This window comes from Pseudonaja textilis, chromosome 7 (assembly GCF_049901715.1).
Source record: "Pseudonaja textilis isolate UNSWEBS1 chromosome 7, rPseTex1.2, whole genome shotgun sequence".
Taxonomy (NCBI): domain Eukaryota; kingdom Metazoa; phylum Chordata; class Lepidosauria; order Squamata; family Elapidae; genus Pseudonaja; species Pseudonaja textilis.
In genome coordinates this window covers 59,366,947-59,386,692 of record NC_141996.1, presented here as the reverse complement: position 1 = coordinate 59,386,692, position 19,746 = coordinate 59,366,947, and the positions used below count along the sequence as shown (strand labels likewise).

The 19,746-nt window shown below is 38.5% G+C and overlaps 1 protein-coding gene and 1 long non-coding RNA gene across 8 annotated transcripts in view; one reads left to right on the top strand and one right to left on the bottom strand.

Moving 5' to 3' along the window:
* The window catches only part of LOC148125359 (uncharacterized), a 318,026-nt gene that overhangs the window by 220,745 nt on the left and 77,535 nt on the right, over positions 1-19,746 (top strand). The window lies entirely within an intron of this gene.
* Positions 1-19,746, bottom strand: part of RPGR (retinitis pigmentosa GTPase regulator) — an 85,489-nt gene that overhangs the window by 60,779 nt on the left and 4,964 nt on the right. For 6 of the 7 annotated variants that reach the window (XM_087937753.1, XM_026713610.2, XM_087937754.1 and 3 more), the window contains 5 exons: positions 16,362-16,454; positions 15,898-15,960; positions 6,977-7,135; positions 4,854-5,003; positions 1,612-1,770 (listed from right to left, as the gene is read on the bottom strand). In XM_087937753.1, the coding sequence (XP_087793879.1) occupies positions 1,612-1,770; positions 4,854-5,003; positions 6,977-7,135; positions 15,898-15,960; positions 16,362-16,454 (624 nt within the window). The remainder of the gene's footprint in view (positions 1-1,611; positions 1,771-4,853; positions 5,004-6,976; positions 7,136-15,897; positions 15,961-16,361; positions 16,455-19,746) is intronic. The other variant, XM_087937756.1, reaches the window with a different exon arrangement.

Here is a 19,746-nt window from a genome sequence, read left to right as displayed (position 1 = left end):
CGAAGGGGTAAGCAGGAAGAGCTTTGGTGCTGGGCCACTTTGCATGGGCTGCTCGGAGACCTCTTTCCTCACAGCGGCAGGTGGGGCAGCAAAGTGCCTTGTAGGTTTTCTAGGCTTCAATCTTAGCCTTTCTCTTATGAGAGGCTTTCAGCAGAAGTGAGAAGGAAGATGCCTGAACTCTGTCAAGCAGAAGGGGGTATTGCTGCCAGGAGTCTGGTCACAACTCTTGCCATCCTTTTCCCTAATTAAGGCTGAGGGGGAAAAGCCCAAAGAGTGACGAAGTACCTGTTGTGCTTATTTCAAAGGCCAGGAGAGGAAAGGTTGGGCAAGGAGTGGCTGGGGGAGGGGAGGGGCAAGGGGAGGCGCCCCTTGATGTGATATCGAGTTGGTCATGCCCATCCAGTCACATGCCCCCCCCTCCCCCAGCCATGCCTACCTAGCCAGTCATTAGGGCAGAGAACCGATTTTTAAATTATTTGAATCCCACCACTGGTCATAAGTGACATTTCAGTGCCTTTGTAACTTTGAATTGTCACCAAATGGACTGTTGTAAGTCAAGGACTATCTATACTACAGTAGCAAAAGTCTTCAGGATGAAACTGATTAAGCTCTGGTCAGTTTAAGACATCAGCAGAGGTGGTCAGAGGGTGCTACTAATAATAATTAAGGTCACAAAATTCAGGCATTGTAACTTTGAGTTAGCACTTTTTAGGGAAGCACTGAGCTGTGGAGAACACTCAGAAAGAGATTATTTAAGCAATCTATACACCCTATCAGGCAGTGAAAAAAGGGGTACCTCTCACTCTCTCTCCCTCCCTCCATCACGATTTCACTTCTAGGAACTGGTTGTGATGGTTAAGTGAAGAAAGTATGTATGGCATCTAAAGCAGGGGTAGATAATTTTAGATCTTCACATGTTGTTGCTCTAATTCTCATCTGTTTTAATCAATACAACTCTTATGAGGTATGATGGAATTTGCAGTCCAACAACAACATCTGGAGAATCAAGTCTTACCCTTCCCATTTAAAAGTCTCTCTTTGATGTTCAGCTTAAAATGTGTTAAGAGATATGTAAGTACAGATAGTCCCTACCTTACAATCATTTGTTTAGTGACTGTTCAAAATTACAATGGCATTGAAAAAGTGACTTACAACCTGTCCTTGCACCCACAACTGTCACAGCATTCCCCCGTGGTCACTTGAAAAGTTGTGCGCTCTGTAACCAGCATATAGTTATGACAGTTGCAGTCCTGGGATCACATGATCACCATTTATTATACACGGTCAGAATCTCTCTGTGAGGGAGATGGGTGGTTTAAAAGGTGAAAAATAAATAACTTTGCAACCTTCCCATCTGACAAGCAAAGGGGAAGCTGGAGTCACTTAACAACCATATGATTCATTAAAAAACGGCAGTGATTCATTTAACTATGGCAAAAAAGATGTAAAATTGAGCACAAATCACTTAACAGCCACCTTACTTAGCAATGGAAATTCCAGTCCCAATTGTGATTATAAGTTGAAGACTACTTGTATCATAATTTGTTCAGTGGTGACTGACCACCAATTATATACTAGAAAGCAACAGAAAAAGTACTGAAGCATATATACCTGCCAGTGCTACTGTATGTCCTCCTCCACAGGCAACCTTATTAACTCTTCTTGGAATTCCAGAAACAAGCTGTGGGACTCTATTGTTTTTCAGTTGTTCAAGTGACAAACCTAGTTTCCCATTGTCAGACTCCCCAAAAGTATAAAGTTCTCCATCACCTGTAGGAAACCAAGTGGGAACATTAAGATTCATGACACAAGGAGAAAATATATTCATTTGTGGAATACTTTATGCAGACTTTCTTTGTTATACTTGTTTCTTCTGAACTATGCTAACTTAAATGTCTGTGGAGATTCTCAGTCATCCAGGTCATGATTGTCTCAAAGGTGCTTTTTTCAAGAGGCAACTGGTCTTTCTGGTTTTTCTTTGAAGACGGTTCACTTCTCATCCAAGAAGCTTTTTCAGCTATGCTAACTTTGACTTTTTAAAAAATAAACCATGTAATACTAAGCATCACAGACGCTTTCTGGAGAGATCAAGAAGAATTCCTTCATTAGGGAGATCAACAGACAGAAATTTACCAACAGAAAGAAGCCATGACACTATACGGAAATACCTGGAAACTGTGAATGTGATTCTTTTTTTTTTGAAAGTTTTATTTGGGTTTTCACAAAAACAAAATACAAATAAAATATCTTTTTTGAAAATAGCATGGTCCCAGGTTATCACTTCTTCATATACACACCAAACTCAATTTCATGCTCATTTTTATATTCTATTCCATATCTTATTACTGTTTTATATTTTCTACATAGTTTTTCTCCTCTTTTAATTTTCTCAGCTTTATTTTAATTATCTCATCTCAATCAAATCATTATATTTATACTTTTGTCTGTCCTGTTTCAATTTCATATTATCTTTTCTTATTAAACAAATTTTTCCCTGTAGTTACCAATTGGAGTATGACACCTTTATATCTTTTAATTTTATCCATTCAAACTTTTATTTAAGCTTCAATGTATACCTTTAAGATTATAGTATTCAATATAATACATAACTTCCAATCGAATTCTGCTTGGTACATTCTTAAAATACACACTATATTCTTAAAAAGAAATATATATATATATATATATATGTAAATAAAGCACACATTCCATTCCAATTCAATTCTATCATTAATATTCATTAAAATCTTAACATCTTTAACATTTCTTTTCAACTAAATATCATACTTCCTTGGGAACACTTATAAACTTTCCATAGTTAATTCTTTTTTTCCCATATTTCTCACTTATATTTTTATAAATCATTACTAATAATTAAAAATGTTCCCATTTAATTCTCTCAATCATTTTAATTCATTTATTTATTACCAAACATTCAACTAAATTACAGTAAATATTTTATCCATCATTTTAATCATATCTTCTAAAATTATTTCTGCTTATAATATAACAATGCTATCTTATGTACGTTTGCAGAATCCCTTTTGCTATTAAATTTTCACCCATTATCTTTAAACAAGCTTATGGTTACAATCCTTATATCTATTCCCTGTTTCTCCATTTCTTGTTCCTGTCTTTTACAACTTCTTTTCCTTGCCTTCTTCCCCGTCTTCTTCTCCCTTCCCTTTTTACCCCCTCGTCTCTCTACTTCTAACTCTCTCATCTGTAATCCCCTCTTCTGTTGCTTTCTAATATTATCTTTCAAATTCTTCTTCTTTTTCGTTGTTTTTTCTAGTCTGAAACCTTTCACTCTCTTTCCCCCCTTTTCTTTTTCTCCCCCACTTAAAATTATTTGATCATTAAAGATGGCTTCTTCTTTGTCCCGATCTTCTTGTTCTGCAAGCGTTTCTTGTTGTTTCTCATAGTTCCAGATCTCCATTTCTAAGAATTGAAATAAAAAGCCAAAAGAACCTCTCCCTTCTTGTGCATCTTCTTTCCATTTTTTAAGTTCCATTTTCAGTTCTTCTAAGAGTGATACCATTTTAAAGACTCTTAAACAACCACCCGGTTAATTTTAGTCATCCAGATGCAAAAACCAAAAATCACCAAGTAATCCAAATAATCCAAGGCTGTTTCTTTCTGCTTCTTTTTTCCACTTTCTCTTCCTGGAGTTCTATTATTTTGTTACCAAGTTTCAATTAGGATGTATCTTTGAGGAATCTTGTTGAAATTTCACTGTAAGTTTCTTTTAGTTACAGTTCCATTCCTTAGTTCCAGGCAGTCTCCTCCATTTTTCCAGATCCTGCCCTTTTATTCTTTTTTTTCCTCCTTTCCTGCTTTTAAAAACTTTTAAATATCCAGAAATCTTTATTATCCCTTTGACTTTTATTTTCAGCTTAGATGTCTATTAATGTCAAAGTGGATTTTTTTCAATTTCTTGCTTAAGTCTCTTAGCTGTCAGTATAAGGAAGGGAAGAAAAAAAAACCTAATCCTTTCCCTTCTCTCTCTCCTTCGCAGCTTCAAAATCTTCTTTGGGAACAATGTTATTAAATTTAAATTCCAGGGTACCTTATTTGTTGCTTTTGCTGTTTGACCCGGTCAACCAAAACTTTCTCTTCTTATCTTCCTCCTGCACATTCTTTTCCGGTCAAGTTCTTCTTTGAGGTGGCCATTTCTGACCACCGCTACAACCGCCTTCGGGAAAGGGAGTAATGGCCAGCTGGGGAGGAGAGATGTGTCTCTCCTCAACCCTGCAGGCAGTCTGCCCCTTCTTCACCACCTCTACGGGGTGGCTTAGCCCCGAAACCAGCCGGCTCGGGGAACTCCAGTGGCGAGCATGGATCGAAGCCTCGCAGAGACGAGGTTTCAGTCTGTTGTCAAAGAAGCTCAAACCGGAAGCCGGAAACTGTGAATGTGATTCTTCTAACAGCTACTGTCAAATTCTGAAGCAGAATATCATTGGGGGGTGGGGTGGGAATGTAGAATAATAGCTTTGGGTCTTTTAGATCCAATGATTTTTTTATTTCTTGGGAAAGGTCAAAATCAAATGTCATATTATCCTCTAGAGCTTGCATTAATAATCCACTATCTGTGAAACTAGAGAGGAGATTGAAAAAAAATCTAGGTAGCAGAGATGCAAAAAAGACTGCTTTTTGGTCTTGACTGTCACAAACTATTAGGACTTTGTAAATGATAGAAGATTATCACTTTTACTCCACCCTCTTAGCCCATTTAAGACTGCTCTAAAAGTGATTGATATATACCACTTGATCAGCACCATATAACATGGCAAATACAGAATTTTAAGCCACAGTATTGAACTTTGAACATACATAAGTAATTTTACACTTACATGTTATTAAGGCAGAATGATAATATCCACAAGAGATCCAGAAAACAGGTTTCCCAACATCCACTTGATGAGGAACACATGCATTAGCTTCATTACCCAAGCCTATTTGGCCTTCAGAGTTGTCTCCCCACATAAAAAGTTGTCCATCCTCTTAAAAATAAAAAAGATTGTTGTAAAAAAAACCCTCCAAATTATTTAAAGAAGCTAAGGAAATGAGGTTTAAAGCTATGGAGACCAGAGAAGAAAAAGAGAAAAGGTTAAGAAACAATAAAAGTTCCCAGTTTTTGTATTATCTCATAGTCGGTGAGTTACATTTGAAATATAATTACAAATTGTGAGTTTTCCCTCTCTGAAATTATTTCTCTCTTACATCAGTCAAAACTTAAATGAATTTTACAAAAAAAAGATACAATGTTTAGAAGCATTTATCTTATAACTAAGACACTGGGGTGGTCACTACATTAAGTACTTATAATCATGTGGATATCCTACCATATACTACGTAGTAGTATGAACATACTCATACTACTCTATGTGCATCTGGAAAAAGAGTTCATTCAGGTTGGAAAAAATTTTAAATGAGTTTGGGATTATTATTATTTGCATGTTAAAAACCAGGTCAAAACTTAAAGCAGAGATAACTCTGTTAGCATACACAAATTGTGCTAACATTGTTGCTTCACATGCATAATTCAGTGACATCTTCTATATTATGGCAGAGTACATATACAGCACTATATTGGGGATACAGTGTCACACAGAACCACAGAAGAAAAATATTTAGATGTGCTAATTGCAAATAACTGCAAAATAAGTAAATAGTGTGTCCAGGCAGCTGTGAAGGCAAACAAAATTCTGGGATGTATCACTAAAGGGATTCACCAGCAGGAAGAAGAAAGTTTGAATCCCACTATAAAGGGCTTAAGTCAAACCCCATTTAGATTTCTCTTGTCAGTTCTAGAGATTCACTTAAAAAAAGATTTTGATAAGTAAGTCCAGAGATGGGCAACAAAAATGATGTAAGATTTGAGGGACAAAATGTATCAGGAGAGACTGGAGGAACTGAATATGTACAGCCTGGAGCAGGGGTCTCCAACCCCTGGGTCACAGCTAAGGACCAGGCTATGGGCTGTTTGGAACCAGACCATGCAAGCAGAAGGTAAGTGCATGCTGCAGCTCCACTTACACAAGCTGCAAATGGAGCTGCATGTGTGAGTGCACTCACCCGGTGCTCATGTGGAACCATCTTCTTTCTCTCCCCCCCACCCCTGCCGATCTGCAAAGCTGGAAAGGTTGGGAACCACTGGCCTGGAGGACAGAAGGGAAAGTGGGGAGGGGATGATTAAAGCCTTTAAATATGTTAAGGGCTTGAATAAGTTCTAGAAGTCAATATTTTCAATAACATGGGGGCATAACTTCAAACTGACAGGAAGTTCAAAAGTAATATTATAAAGTGTTGTTTCCTAAAAAGAGTAGTGGAAGCTTGGAACCAATTTCCAGCAGAAGTAGTGGGTCAATCATCAGTAACTGAGTTTAAATATGCTTCCATCATCCAACAAAAAATTAAAACAAATTAACAACAAAGCAAAAACAAGGAAAAAAACTCAAAGTGCAGACACAATAGACCATTAGGTCTTTTTCTGCTGTCAGTTTTCTATGTTTCTATCTATTTATGGACATTACTTACAAAACTATAAGGATGCTTTAGACTCCACTACAATATGCCCTTGATAACATGCAATGGTCTCACTTCTGTTCAAGCTGGGAGGAAAATGAATTGTTTGCTTATCCAAATTACAATTTTTTTGGAACTTCTTTATTTGGTCATTGTTTATGTTTTAGTGATCAAATTCAAGTCATAGGCTTATCAATATCATCTAATAGTAGCCCTTTTAAGGACTTTATAAGTTTAAGGAAGCTTATAAAATGCTACGTTCTGCACTTACTGCCTGCATTTCACACCCTATTCTTTTTTGGGGGGGGGGTGGGGTGGAGAGGGAAGTTCTTTGATAGACTAAATATTTTTGATGTTTGGTTTCCATAAAGACCTAATGGAAAGTACTTAAACTTTCAACTAACTTCTTCTTCAGCATAACTTTCATATAAGTCACTACAGGGCTCACCAGTTAATGCCGCTGATGTGTAGGATCCAGCTGCTAACTGTTTGATCTTGTGCTGACTGGTAAAATAATTAACTAGATGAAATGCACTTCTTTCTTCTGTGCCTCCTAATCCCAGTTGTCCTTCACTGTTACCCCCAGTGGCATACAGGTTTCCTTTCTCTGTGCAGAAAAAAGCACAACCAAAATAAGCACACTTCACTTGAAGCACCAGGAAAAAACAATTCAAATAAAGAACATATTACCCAGTCTCATGTTGTCTTTAAGACTAATCACAACTGTTTCATGGTTACCTACAGAAGTCTAAAGTTTAACTCTTTTTAAAGAATTACTGACTACATAATGGAACTTGATTATGCAAACTAGGATCACAGAATCAGAAGGGAACATTTAAGCCAGGGGTCCCCAACCACCGGGCCCCGGACCGGTACCAGTCCGTGGATCATTTTCTACCGGGCCGCCAGTTTGCTGGGCACCGCCATCTTGTTTCGACGAGAAAGTGCTTCCGGATGAGCTTTTCCGGTTGGAAAGCGGCGTTTGGGTCCTGAAGGAATCTTCGCGCCTTAGTTTCATCGAAGGCGGGGACGGCTTTGAACGAAGAGCCATCCCGATGGCGGAGGAGATTAAGAAAGCACAAAAAAGCACAAAAAAGGTATAAAGGAGGAGTTGAAGGTGGCGGGGAGAAGCGGGAGACGGCTGGCTGGCCGGTCGCTCGGCTCGCCTTGCCTTGTCAGGCGTGCTGATGCCGGTACCGGGCCGCAGATCATTTTGTGATGCCAGTACCGGGCCGTGGCACAAAAAAGGTTGGGGGCCACTGATTTAAGCCACAGGCTCAGCCCTCAGCTCAGTTCAAAACCCAAATAAAAATATTCCAGAAAAAGGCTGTCTAAAGGCTAAGAATTATAAAGTGACTGTCTAACCACTGATCCCATTTGAAATGGGAGCCTATTATTTCTCTGGATCATGCATCAGTTAAAAGACTTTCCTCATGTCTGGAACCTAGATTTTTAAAACAGAAGTGATTTCATTCATTGCATTTCCTTCATTCCCAATTGGGAGGTGGGGAAAAGGAATATGTTTGGAATTTTAAAAAGCTTAAAACATTAGGATTCAATAAATAATTGTTTCATGTATATACATGAAATAAAGTAAATATGACTATGAATATATGTTATCTAAAATCAGAAATGAGGTATATAGTAGTTAGGGTTAGCTATGATTAGCCTAAGAATTCAGGGTTAAGATTTTTAAAGATTATATGGTCCTCCCTTTGGCTCAGTTCACTATACTAACAACAAACTTAGGGAAATGAAAGAATTTCTTTCCTGTCCTCATCTATTATTCTTACCAGAGACTGCTTTTCATCTTTTTTTCCCTGGTGGATGTGGTAAAGCATGGCTTAGGCTTCACTTATTGCCTTATTTCATTTTAAGGGTCATAAAAAGTCTATACCCTAAAATACACTCTATTTTTTCGCATGACAATGAAGGTTTTTTTAAAAAATAGAGTTACCTAATTCATGAAGAGTAATGTTTAAAATTTTGATTTCATTTTAATTTCATTGCAATTCTATATCCTATATTCATAATATTACATGTTTCTAATTATAGGACACTTTGCTTACAAATATTATACCAATCATTGTATACAGCAGGGGTGTCAAACTGGATTTCTTTGAGGGCCGGATGAGCATTATAGTTCTCTTTTGTGGGCTGGGGTTTGTGGTGGGTAGAAGCAGGGCATCCTCAATGAACTGCTTGATGAACTCATGCAGGCAGACATAGGGCGTGCCCAGGAGGGCAGCCTCACTCAGGTGGGATCAGCTGGTTCTCCGAACTGCACACAAAATTAATAACAGCCGAAGTGTCTGAATCCCACCTCTGCATTGCTGTCTCAGCCAGGGAATGCTGGAGCCTTTGCCACCAAGCAGCATAACAGTATGTTTGCAGCGGATCCTCTATAATAGTATATCATTCCATGATGTTCTCAGCTACGGTGCCCTCATAACAATAAAGGGCACATTATTGACAGTTCTTTCATTACTATATGGTATTTTCTTGCAGAAAAATATTAGGGTACCTCCTAATATAAGGATGTCAAGAAAAGACAAGCATATAAAATTTATTTTAAACTGGTAATAGTAAAATATGCTGAGGAACATGGAAACAGAGCAGCAGAAAGATATTTTGGGCCACCTCCAACTGAAAAAATGATGAGAGTGGAGGAAACAGGTAGATCAGCTGTAAAAAGTAAAAGTAAGCACATTTTTTCATGGGCATGCTGCGAAGTGGCCACAGTTAAGAGATGGATATGAAAGAATGGATCACACGTCACCGTAATAATGGCTTCTCAGTTTCTACAAAAATGATAATATATGAAGCCAAATGCATTACTGTAGAGAAAGGCATTCAGGATTTTACTGGATCACCATCGCGGAACTACAGATTTATGAGATGTGGCCTTGCTATGCGCACCAAAATTAGAATTGCACAAAAAATGCCAAAAGAATATGAATCTAAGATTCTGTCTTTTCATAATTTGTAATTTAATCTAGGTAGAAAAATGATTTTGAAATTAGCCAGATTGGGAATATGGATGAAGTCCCGCTAACCTTTGATGTGCCTGTGATGACCCGGGGCATGGCACAAAAGCAACAAAGTCACAAAAATAGGTAATACCTCTAACTTGGCCCCCAATGTCCAGTTATCCTCGGCTGGAGATCAAACTCTTCCAAAACCAGTCTATAAAGGGAAGAAATGCAGTCCGAGCCCAAAGAACAGATAAATTAGAAATAAAAAAAAACAATATAAACGATGCTAGAGTAATTAACACGACAGGCCAGGATAACAAATTGCAGACTTTCAAAAGATAACAAAGCACACTGAGTTGGGAGGACGCCAAAACCCAGATAAGCCTTTACAAAAATAATGCACGCTTTGCTTCCAGGTGGTGCTGTGTGCAAACACCCTTCTTATATCCAGTTCTCCCAGCTGCAACTAATGAAAGGGATCAGGGCCTTTTTCTCTCCCATAAGCCACATTGCTCCCTTCTCTGTTCCTCCCTGCATGGCCTAGGATGAAGAGGGGGTTGCCCTGGATCTTCCTCTGAATGCCCAGCTTGACTGTGCCCTTCCCCCATTTCTTCTACAGCCACCGGAGCCACACTCCCACTCCCTGTCAGCTGCTCAATCTCCCCCTCAGAATCAGACTCCAACAAGGGCATGACAGTGCCATCTAATAAGACTGTTGACTGTTGATCTGAAAGGTGCCAAAACCATAACCGTGAAAATCTCAGGACATGAGAAAACATATTACATGGTGTGTTGTCCTACTGTGCAGATGGCACCAAATTGCCACTGATGTAAATTTTCAAAAGGAAAACCTTTCCAAAATAAGAGATTCCACAAGGAGTTGTTGTGCATGTTCATGAGAAAGGAAGGATGGACGAAATTGGAATGAGAGTATGGGTTGAAAAGGTGTGGTCCAACATCCTGGAGGACTTCTGAAAAAAACTGCTTTATTAGTGCTCAACCAGTTTAGAGCACATATTAGTAAAACTACAAAAAAGAGATTTAAATAAGTGAGGACTTATCTAGCTGTAATTCCTGGGGGTCTTACCAGCCAGTTGCAACCTCTTGGATGTTTCCATCAACAAACCATTTAAAGTCTTTATGGAGAAGAGTGGAACAAATGGATGGCTGTTGATAATCATAATCTGACACCTACTGGACAAATGAAACGGCCCACTATCACTCAAGTTTGTGAATAGGTTAAAACAGTGGTTCCCAAAGTGGGTGGTACTGCCCCCTGGGGGGCGGTGGGATGCCTTAGGGGGCACTAAGAGGCAAGGGGGCTGCCAGGGGTTGCTAGGAGGTGCCATGGGGGCACTGGAGGTGGGCCCCTCACAGGGCGCAATTCAGGGGTGAGATTCTACTGGTTCATTACCTTCCCAGTAGTTTGGAGAACTGGTAAAATGGGCCCGTCTGGCCCTGCTCCTCCATTCCCTGCACAACATCGCACACATGCACAACAATCACTGACAGCCATTCTTGTCGGGGGAAAAAGCCACCTGTAAAACATCTTATACAGAATGTATAAGAATAAATCTGAAAAGTTCTGGAAATGTCATCAAATACCTGGCTCATATTACCATATGTGGTGGACTTGTGAGCATGCTAGAAAATATTGGACTAAAATTCGCATATGGTTGGAAAAAATGACAAAGAAACATATAGATTTAAAACCAGAGATTTTTTTATTGGGAATCTTACCTGATACATACAATAAAAATCTGAAATATTTGATTGTAAATGTATTAACAGCGGCTAGGATTGTATTTGCTAAAAATTGGAAGAGTGAGAAAATACCATCACAGGAAGAAATTATTAAGAAAATATTAGAATGTGCTGAAATGAGTAGATTGACATTTGAAATTAGAGAACAAGAAGATAAACAATTTTATGAAGTTTGGGACCTTTTCTATCAATGGCTAGATAATAAAATATAATAATAGAATATTTAGAACCTTAGGAAACAATGAATACATATTTCTTTTTTTTTTTTTTATACTATTTTTATAAAATTTTATTAAGATAGACTTGGTATGACTTTATGATTTGCTATAAAATAAATTAAGTAAACTATAGTTATCTCGTTAAAGTATGAATTAATAAAATTATAATCAAATGATTGTTTAATAATGATATCAGGCTATATAATTGTTGATTGATAATATGAGCTATTATGTAATATAACTACAATGGAGACTGAAATGGATGCACAAAAAAAAAGTGGTAAACCAACCGACACACTGTCTGTAAACTCATGAAGGAAAGGATGATGTTTTTATGTTTTATGTGTTTTTGTTTGTTGTTAAAATCAATAAAACTGTTTTCAAAAAAAAAAAAAAACTATCGCTGACAGCCACAGTGGCACACTGGAGAAGCGGAGCAAGCAAAGCCGGAGGTCAGTAATTTTTGCTGCATAAAGCATCCAGACGTTGTGTGGTTTTTTTGGTGCAGCTGGAGTCCAGCCGTACTAGAAAAAACATGCGGCATCTGGAGTTTGTTTGCAGTGAAAATTACTGACCTCCAGCTTTGCTCTGCTTCTCCAATGTGCCACCACCGCTGTGTTCTAGGCACCAACCATGCATGCTCACCCCATTAACTGCTGCACCACTCCGCTCAGACTTGCTTGGGCAAGTCACTCTGGTGCAGTGGGCTCAATGGGGTGGACCTGTGGGGCCAATGCCTAGAATGAGGCTGCAACAGCACATTGGAGAAGCCGAGCAAAGCCAGAGGTTGGAAATTTTCTCTGCAAAAAAAACTCCAGATCCCGCATGGTTTTTTTTGGTGCGGCTGCAGTCCAGTTGCACTGAAAAAAAACACATGGCTGCTGCAGGCATTCATGACAAGGGCGACATGGGCTGGCGGGGAGCCCAGTGACAACAATGGCTCAGCCCTGGCTTGCGTTCTCTGGCAGCCAGCCACGGGAAGAAAGTAAAGTCATGGCTGTGGGACAACCAAAGAGGTGGTTGTTGGGGAGGAAATGAGGAGATTAAGGGCCAGGGCCTCTGAAAGGGGAAACGGGGTGATGCAGGATTAGCCCAGGCCTCTGTCAGATTAGGCCACACCTGCCTGGGCAGAAAATAGGTGCATAGGTTAAGGAAGGGATAGAGAAAGAGGGAAAGAGAGAGAGGGAAAGAGAGAGAGAAGAGAAAGAGAGAGACAGGGAAAGAGAGAGGGAAAGAGAGAAGGAACAGACAAGAAAGTAAAGAAAGAAAAAGGGAGAGAGAAAGGAAGAGAAAAGAAGAAAAGGGATAGACAAAGAAAGAGGGGCGATGGAAGGAAGGGACAGAAAGAAAGATAGAGAGAGAAGAAAAGAGAGAGAAAGAGAGAGAGAGAGAGAGAGAGAGAGAGAGAAAGAAAGAAAGAAAAAGAAAGAAAGAAAGAAAGAAAGAAAGAAAGAAAGAAAGAAAGAGGGAGGGAGGGAGGGAGGGAGAAGAAAGTGAATGGGATATGAGGGAGGGAGACAGAAAGAGAAAGAGAGAGACAAGAGAGAGAGAAAGAGAGAGGGAATGAGAGAGAAGGAAAGAAAAAGGCAGGGAGAAAGTGAATGGGATATGGAGGGAGGGAGAGAGAGAGAGAGAAAGAGACAGGGAAAGAGAGAGAGAGAAGGAAGAAACAAGAAAGAAAAGAAAGAGAAAAGGGAAAGAAAAATGGAGAAAAAAAGGGCAAAAAAGGATAGACAAAGAAAGAGGGGATGGAAAGAAGGGACAGAAAGAAAAAAGAAAGAAAGAAAGAAAGGGAGGGAGGGAGGGAGGGGAAAATGAATGAGATATCTAATCCGACCACCTGCTTCAGCAGGGTTAGAAGGGTGTGTGTGTGTGTGTGTGTGTGTGTGTGCGCGCGCATGGCTGTCAAAACTCCAAAAACAGGTCAAGAAGCTCTGGGGAGGTCAGTCATAAATTAGAACACTTACTAAGCAACTGGCCATTAAGTGAGGGCCACCTATACGTATTTGGTTTGCCAGTCACGTGGCCACCTAGCCATGCCCACCCAGTCACATGACCACCAAACCATGCCCATCCAGTCACGTGATCACCAAAACACGCCCACCCAGCAAGCCACATTCACTCAGTCACTTGACCACCAAGCCACGCCCACAAATTAGGCCAGCTCACAGAACCAGTTAAGAAATTTGAATCTCAACCCTGGGTGGGGGGCACTGAGGATGAGTTTGTAGCACCAAGGGATGGTGGACTGAAAAAGTTTGGGAACCACTGGGTTAAAACATCATGTACTCAGTGAAGGACAAAATTGTTGCACAGTCATTCAAAAAATGTGACATTAGCAATGCCTTAGATGGAACTGAAGATAGAATACTTTATTCTTTATTGGCCAAGTGTGATTGGACACACAAGGAATTTGTCTTGGTGCATATGCTCTCAGTGTACATAAAAGAAAAGATACATTCATCAAGAGTCCAGAATCATAAAGTATAACACTTAATAGTCAAAGGATGCAATAAGCAATCTAATCATACTAGGAAACAGTAAAAATTGTTAGGATACAAGCAACAAGGTTACAGTCATACAGTCATAAGTGGAGGAGATGGGTGAAAGGAAGGATAGTATGATATACTAAGATAGCGAAGAAAGTGATATCAGTGAGTGTAAGCAACTGAGCTTCCTAAATTCTGACACTAGCGATGATGAGTTCTTGGGGTTTCCAGAAAATTAGAAGAGTGCTTGAACCTTAAAGACTCTCCTCATTTGTTAATGACAGTGATGATGGTTCTTAATACCGCTGTTGACTTTACATAGCTGAAATATTACTCTGCTATATTTTATTAAATATATTACTACACCATTTGGTTCAGAATATTTTTTTTCTTATTTTCCTCCTCTAAACCTAGGTGCATCTTATGTTCCTGTGTGCCGGATAGTGTGAAAAATATGGTATATGCCCTTCTTCACTCTCCTTTCCTTTCCAATTGAAGATGACTATTTTAAAACATGCATTTCATATCCTTGTGGACATTATATTCATATTTTTGCATCATAAATACAAGTTGCAATTCTATAAAATGACACGTTGACTTTTATTTCCACCTATGTATCAGTACTTGGGGTATAAATTGAAGGTACAAATACTTCATTTAAGTTACAATGTATGAAAATATGTCAGAGATGTAACAGCTTATTAGTATTTAGAGCTAATTAGCATTAAAATTAAAAGTATACTTAATTATCCATAAATGTGTTCAAATATTAATCTATGAATGTTAATGATGGCCATGAAATTAATTGACCAGAAAATATCTTTCTCATGTGCAACTTGATTCTCTCAATCTCATAAAATAAATTTATATCAAATGCCAAACTGAACATGGTACATGTATATAATAATTCTATAATATTCAGAAATATTGATTTTACAAACTGCTTAAAACTTTCAAATTTCTTTAATTTGTCTTTATTAAAAGCATTGATAGGAATGCTTCTGCTAAAAATGAGTTCCATTTTTCAGAAAGATGAAAACCTACAATTTGGACATATAACTTTTTTAAAAAAAAAAAATCTCCTAAATCTCCTAAATCTCCAGCAAATTATTTATATTTGATTCACGTGTTGGTTACTGCAAGCAAAATCCTATTAAAAATTCATTCATTATCAAATCCTAAAAAAAATCTGGGCAAAATATACTTGGCAAATGATTCAGTGACTTTTATGGCCCATTATTTAATTACAGAAATTAAGGACTGCAATAAATTGGATTACTGGAAGAAAAGATGATTTGGAATCTGCATAGCATACATTTGCTGGCAATTTGTTCAAGAAGCAACTTTACACCCACACACAGTCCAAATCACCATTTCTCTTCCAAATATAGCTCATTGCATAGTTATTAGCAGCTATTGCTTGTATAAAGCCCACATTCAGGCCCAGTTTCCCATTGATGTAAGGCTGAGAAAGGCCTCAGTTTATCAAATTAAGGTCATAATCTGTTTTTTCTTCGGGTAACTAACATTCTGAAAAATCATAATTTTGTAGAACAAAACAATAGTCTTACAATATAATTATAAGAAAAAAGTGGCCAAATTCATATACAGTTCAGAAAACTCTCAACATGAAGGCTTTTATTATCTTAACAAGGATATTAGAATAGAGGTAAGACAAGCTTCTCTTGGATGGAAATTCCAGGTTTTTGATGCTGTTATCAAAGAATGCCTCTGCCTAAGTCCAATATATACTATATCAAGAAGTTGCTACCAGACAGATGGACCATCAGATTCAATATAAAACAGCTTTATAATCTCATGCAATGTATTTTGAAATTACATTATATTCGATGTTACTGTCCACCGAAGCAGAAAGCTGCTACAGGAAAACTTCTTTGGCATATAAACAAATAATTTACATACCTGTATAGATCAAAGTATGATTTCTCCCACAAGCAGCTAGTTTTACTTTTTCAGGTTTTAGAACTATGGATTAAGGACACAAAAGGTTATTATTATTTTTGTTTTAATAATTATAAAATGAATTGTTGTTGAAATCTGCTAAGTGTCCAAATTTATTGGAGATTAATTTTCCAATCATTATTTATCCCAGCATTTCATAGCACATCATGAGTAAACTGGATTTTCTACTGAAGTCCAAATCATAAAAATAATTTAGTAAAACTGCAATCCTCTAAACATTTACCTGCAAATTACTGAATAAAGCACAACCTATTTCTCCATAACTACACAGAATTCCTAAAAACAATAATAAATAGGGAGACTTGAAGTCTTAATGTCATATGATATCTAAAAGTATTTGTCATGTTGGAAAACTAGAAAGTTCACATCTATTCTAAAACCTGACACATAAGTTAAAGACAAACCTTTCACACAAGTTGGCTTGCTGACAGTATTCTTTGTTCCAAGGCCTAGTTGTCCCCAGTTGTTGCTTCCAAACATGTATAGTTTACCATTTTCTGAAGAATACAGATATTAAAGAAAATAAGTGATTGCCAATGCATTTGTGTTAAGATATACCCAATATTTTCCAATTTATTAGACACAACTGTAGAAAGAGATATAATAACCATCTAATGAAGACTAAGTCTGCAAAACGTTATATATATCACTATCAAAGGTTGTGCTTAAATAAACATTTTTTCTATTTCTATGCACTGTGTACATTTCATTATTTTTGGTCTTAGAATACAAATATTAATTTGCAAATATACATAGAAAAAGAAGTGTTCGTAGAATAAATGAGTAAATCATTCTGAAAATATGTAAATTCATATTTTAAAAAATGTATAGAGCGTAAAGACCAGCCTCTCTGCTCTTCAAAAAATAAGTATAGACTCTTGAAAACTTTGTATTTCAAAAGGAATGTTTTTACTGAAGGCAAATCAAAATTCAAAGCAGGATCTGAGATCCCTCAGGGCATGCAACTAGGATAAAGGGAATTAGAGACCCCTCCCAACAATCCGGTGTGGATTTCACTAATCCTCAGGTGAGAAGATGTTATTATACCAGTAACTCTGAGAAAGCAGATAAGGAAAGTTTTCCAGAACTTCTGGTGCTGCAATCCACCCCTCTTCTTCCCTTGCATCTCCCCAAGAGGTGAGAATTTTCCAAGCATCTGGGGTGCCAGGTAACGTTTATAAATTGTGTTAAAGGTTATACAAAAGATAATGTAAGAAATAAGATATTTAGGATACATAGAGAGGAAAAGAATTAAATGTATCAAATCCAAACCACCCTTTCTTCCATCAAAGAATAGCAGATACACAGATCTGACATACTGCCCTCCTAAAAAAAAAATGGAAAATCCACCTGGAAGACATAAAGCATGTATTACATTAAGAATTAGGATGGTTTGCGAGTGTATTTCAGGTGGAATTTCCATAAACATTGTTTTTTACAATGGGGTTTTTACATGTTTTTTGGCTACCCATTTGTTTTGGGAAGAGGGTAGATGTTTCCATGCTACTAAGTATTGTGTGGAGCCATGGTGAGTGGGTGAGTCAAGGATATCTTTAATTTCAAAATGTTGTTTCCCTTCCATCATAAAGGGGGTTGGAGATGTGGGAAAAGGTGGTCTGATCTTTGAAGAGATTTCTGCTTTAAGCTGCAGTGAAATACTGGATGAACCTGTCTAAGTGTCTTAGGGAGTAGGAGTTCTACAGTGACAGGGTTGATGATTCTGGAGATGGGAAATGGGCCAATGAATTTTGGTCCCAGTTTCTTAGAAGGTTGTAATGATTGTAGGAGCTTTGTAGATAAATATATGCAGTCCCCAACCTTGAACGGTTGGGTTCACTGTGTGGTCAGCTTGAGCTTTAAAAGCTGCTCTAGCCTCTTGTAGGGCTAGTCTGACCACTAGCTAAGTGGTTTGTAGATTGTTCATCCACTCCTTAAGGGAGGGGATGTCAGGTTCCTTGGTGGGTAGCTCTGGCATGGGGTTAAATTCGTGTCCTATGGCTACCTGGAATGAGGTGAAACCAATGCTACTGTGTACCAAGTTACTGTAAACTACCTCAGCAAAAGGCAAAAGGTCAGTCCAATTGTTCTAATATTCCACTGGCTCTCTATGTCACCCCATTTGTCTGGGGGTGATGTGAAGAGGAAACCCCTGGGTGGAGCCTAATAGGTTTAAAAAAAAAACACAAAAAAATTTGGAAGTGAATTGTACACCCGTCTGAGATAATCCATTGGGGAGCTCCATGGAGGCGATAAATTTGTACTAAAAACATTTTTGCTTATGCCTTGCTGTTGGGATCTCCTGTTTTGAAAAAAGGTCCATTACAACCCAAATGACTGTGTTTCCTGCACTTTCAGGCAGCTCCACTATAAAATCCATAGAAATCTCTCTTCAGGGTGCTGAAGGTTCTGCTACAGTCTGTAGAAGTCCTGAGGATTTTCCTTGTCATCTTTTTGCAGCTGCGCAGGTGGGGCAGCTAACAACCTAGCTCTCAATGTCTTTTTTAAGGGATGGCCACCAGAATTGTCTTTTGATGAGGTGCAGTGTTTTTACAAATCCAAAATTCCCAGCTATTTTGGAGTCGTGGCATCATTTCATGAGGTCCAGTTTCTGGCTGGCAGTGATGTAAAGTTTGTTCTCTACCCAGGCTAGACCATCTTTAAGTAAGCAAATATTTTTCTGAGCTTGAAACCAGTCATCCTTAAGTAGTGCATCCTTAAATTTTGAAGCCATTGTGTTGTCCGTAAGTGGTTCTTTTTTTCCTTGTGCTCAGGTGATTACTTTGGCAGCTAGTTGGATTGGTTGGAGTATGGGTTTAATAATTTCAGTCTTTTTGCTGTTGTACTGGGGTTTCCTGGACAGGGCATTGGCCAAGAACTTTTACCCTCCTGGGAGATATTTGAGAGTGAAATTATAGCATTTAAAATATTGCGCCCAACATACGTGTTTTGGGGAGAGTTTCCATGTTTTCAGGGCTTCTAAATTTTTATGATCAGTTGAGACTTCGAAGGGGATTTTGCCCCCATGTGGGGAGGGCCCATCACACTGCATATGCCTCTTTCTTCCATATGGCTCAGAGATGGTATTCAACCAGTTTGCAACTATTTGGGTGAACCAGTAGCGGTTATTTGGCGTGGGTCACCAAACTGGTGGTGATCCCTGGCTGGCCACGCCCCCAATCCAGTCGCCTGGTCGCTCACTTGCCCCGATCGCTCTCCTACCTTTCTGTTCCCCACATCCTCTTTCTCCCTGGGGGGAAAGAAAGGCATGGATGCTGCAAGTATTGCTTTCCCCGTGTGAGTTAAAGTGTCTGGAGTGAGAAGGAGTGCAGTCTGACAGAGGGGTGGGGGAATCCACTTCAGCCTTGGAGAAATTTAAAGAAGCTGCTTCAAAATGCATGTCTGTTAAGCTACAAAAGTGCTCTGTGTGTGTGTGTGTATGAGAGAGAGAGAGAGAGAGAGAGAGAGAGAGAGAGAGAGAGAGAAGAGAGAGAAAAAGAAAAAAATAGGAAGAGAGAGAGAGAACTCTGTGCTATTATTTTTAATTGTTCCATTATTTATCATGTGTTAATATTTTACACTGTCCCTACACCGAGTGAATTTTCTGCCTTTCTTTTGTCCAGGGCTACCACATATTTTTCAGGATTTACATGCATTCAATGTCAATATTCCAGAGCATAAAATACACATGTGTTTAACAAGAATTGAAAGGGACTTTTGAGGTCTTCTAGTCCAACTCCCATTTCAGGCAAGAAAACTGAGGATGCCAAACTCTGAGTTGAGATCCTGGGA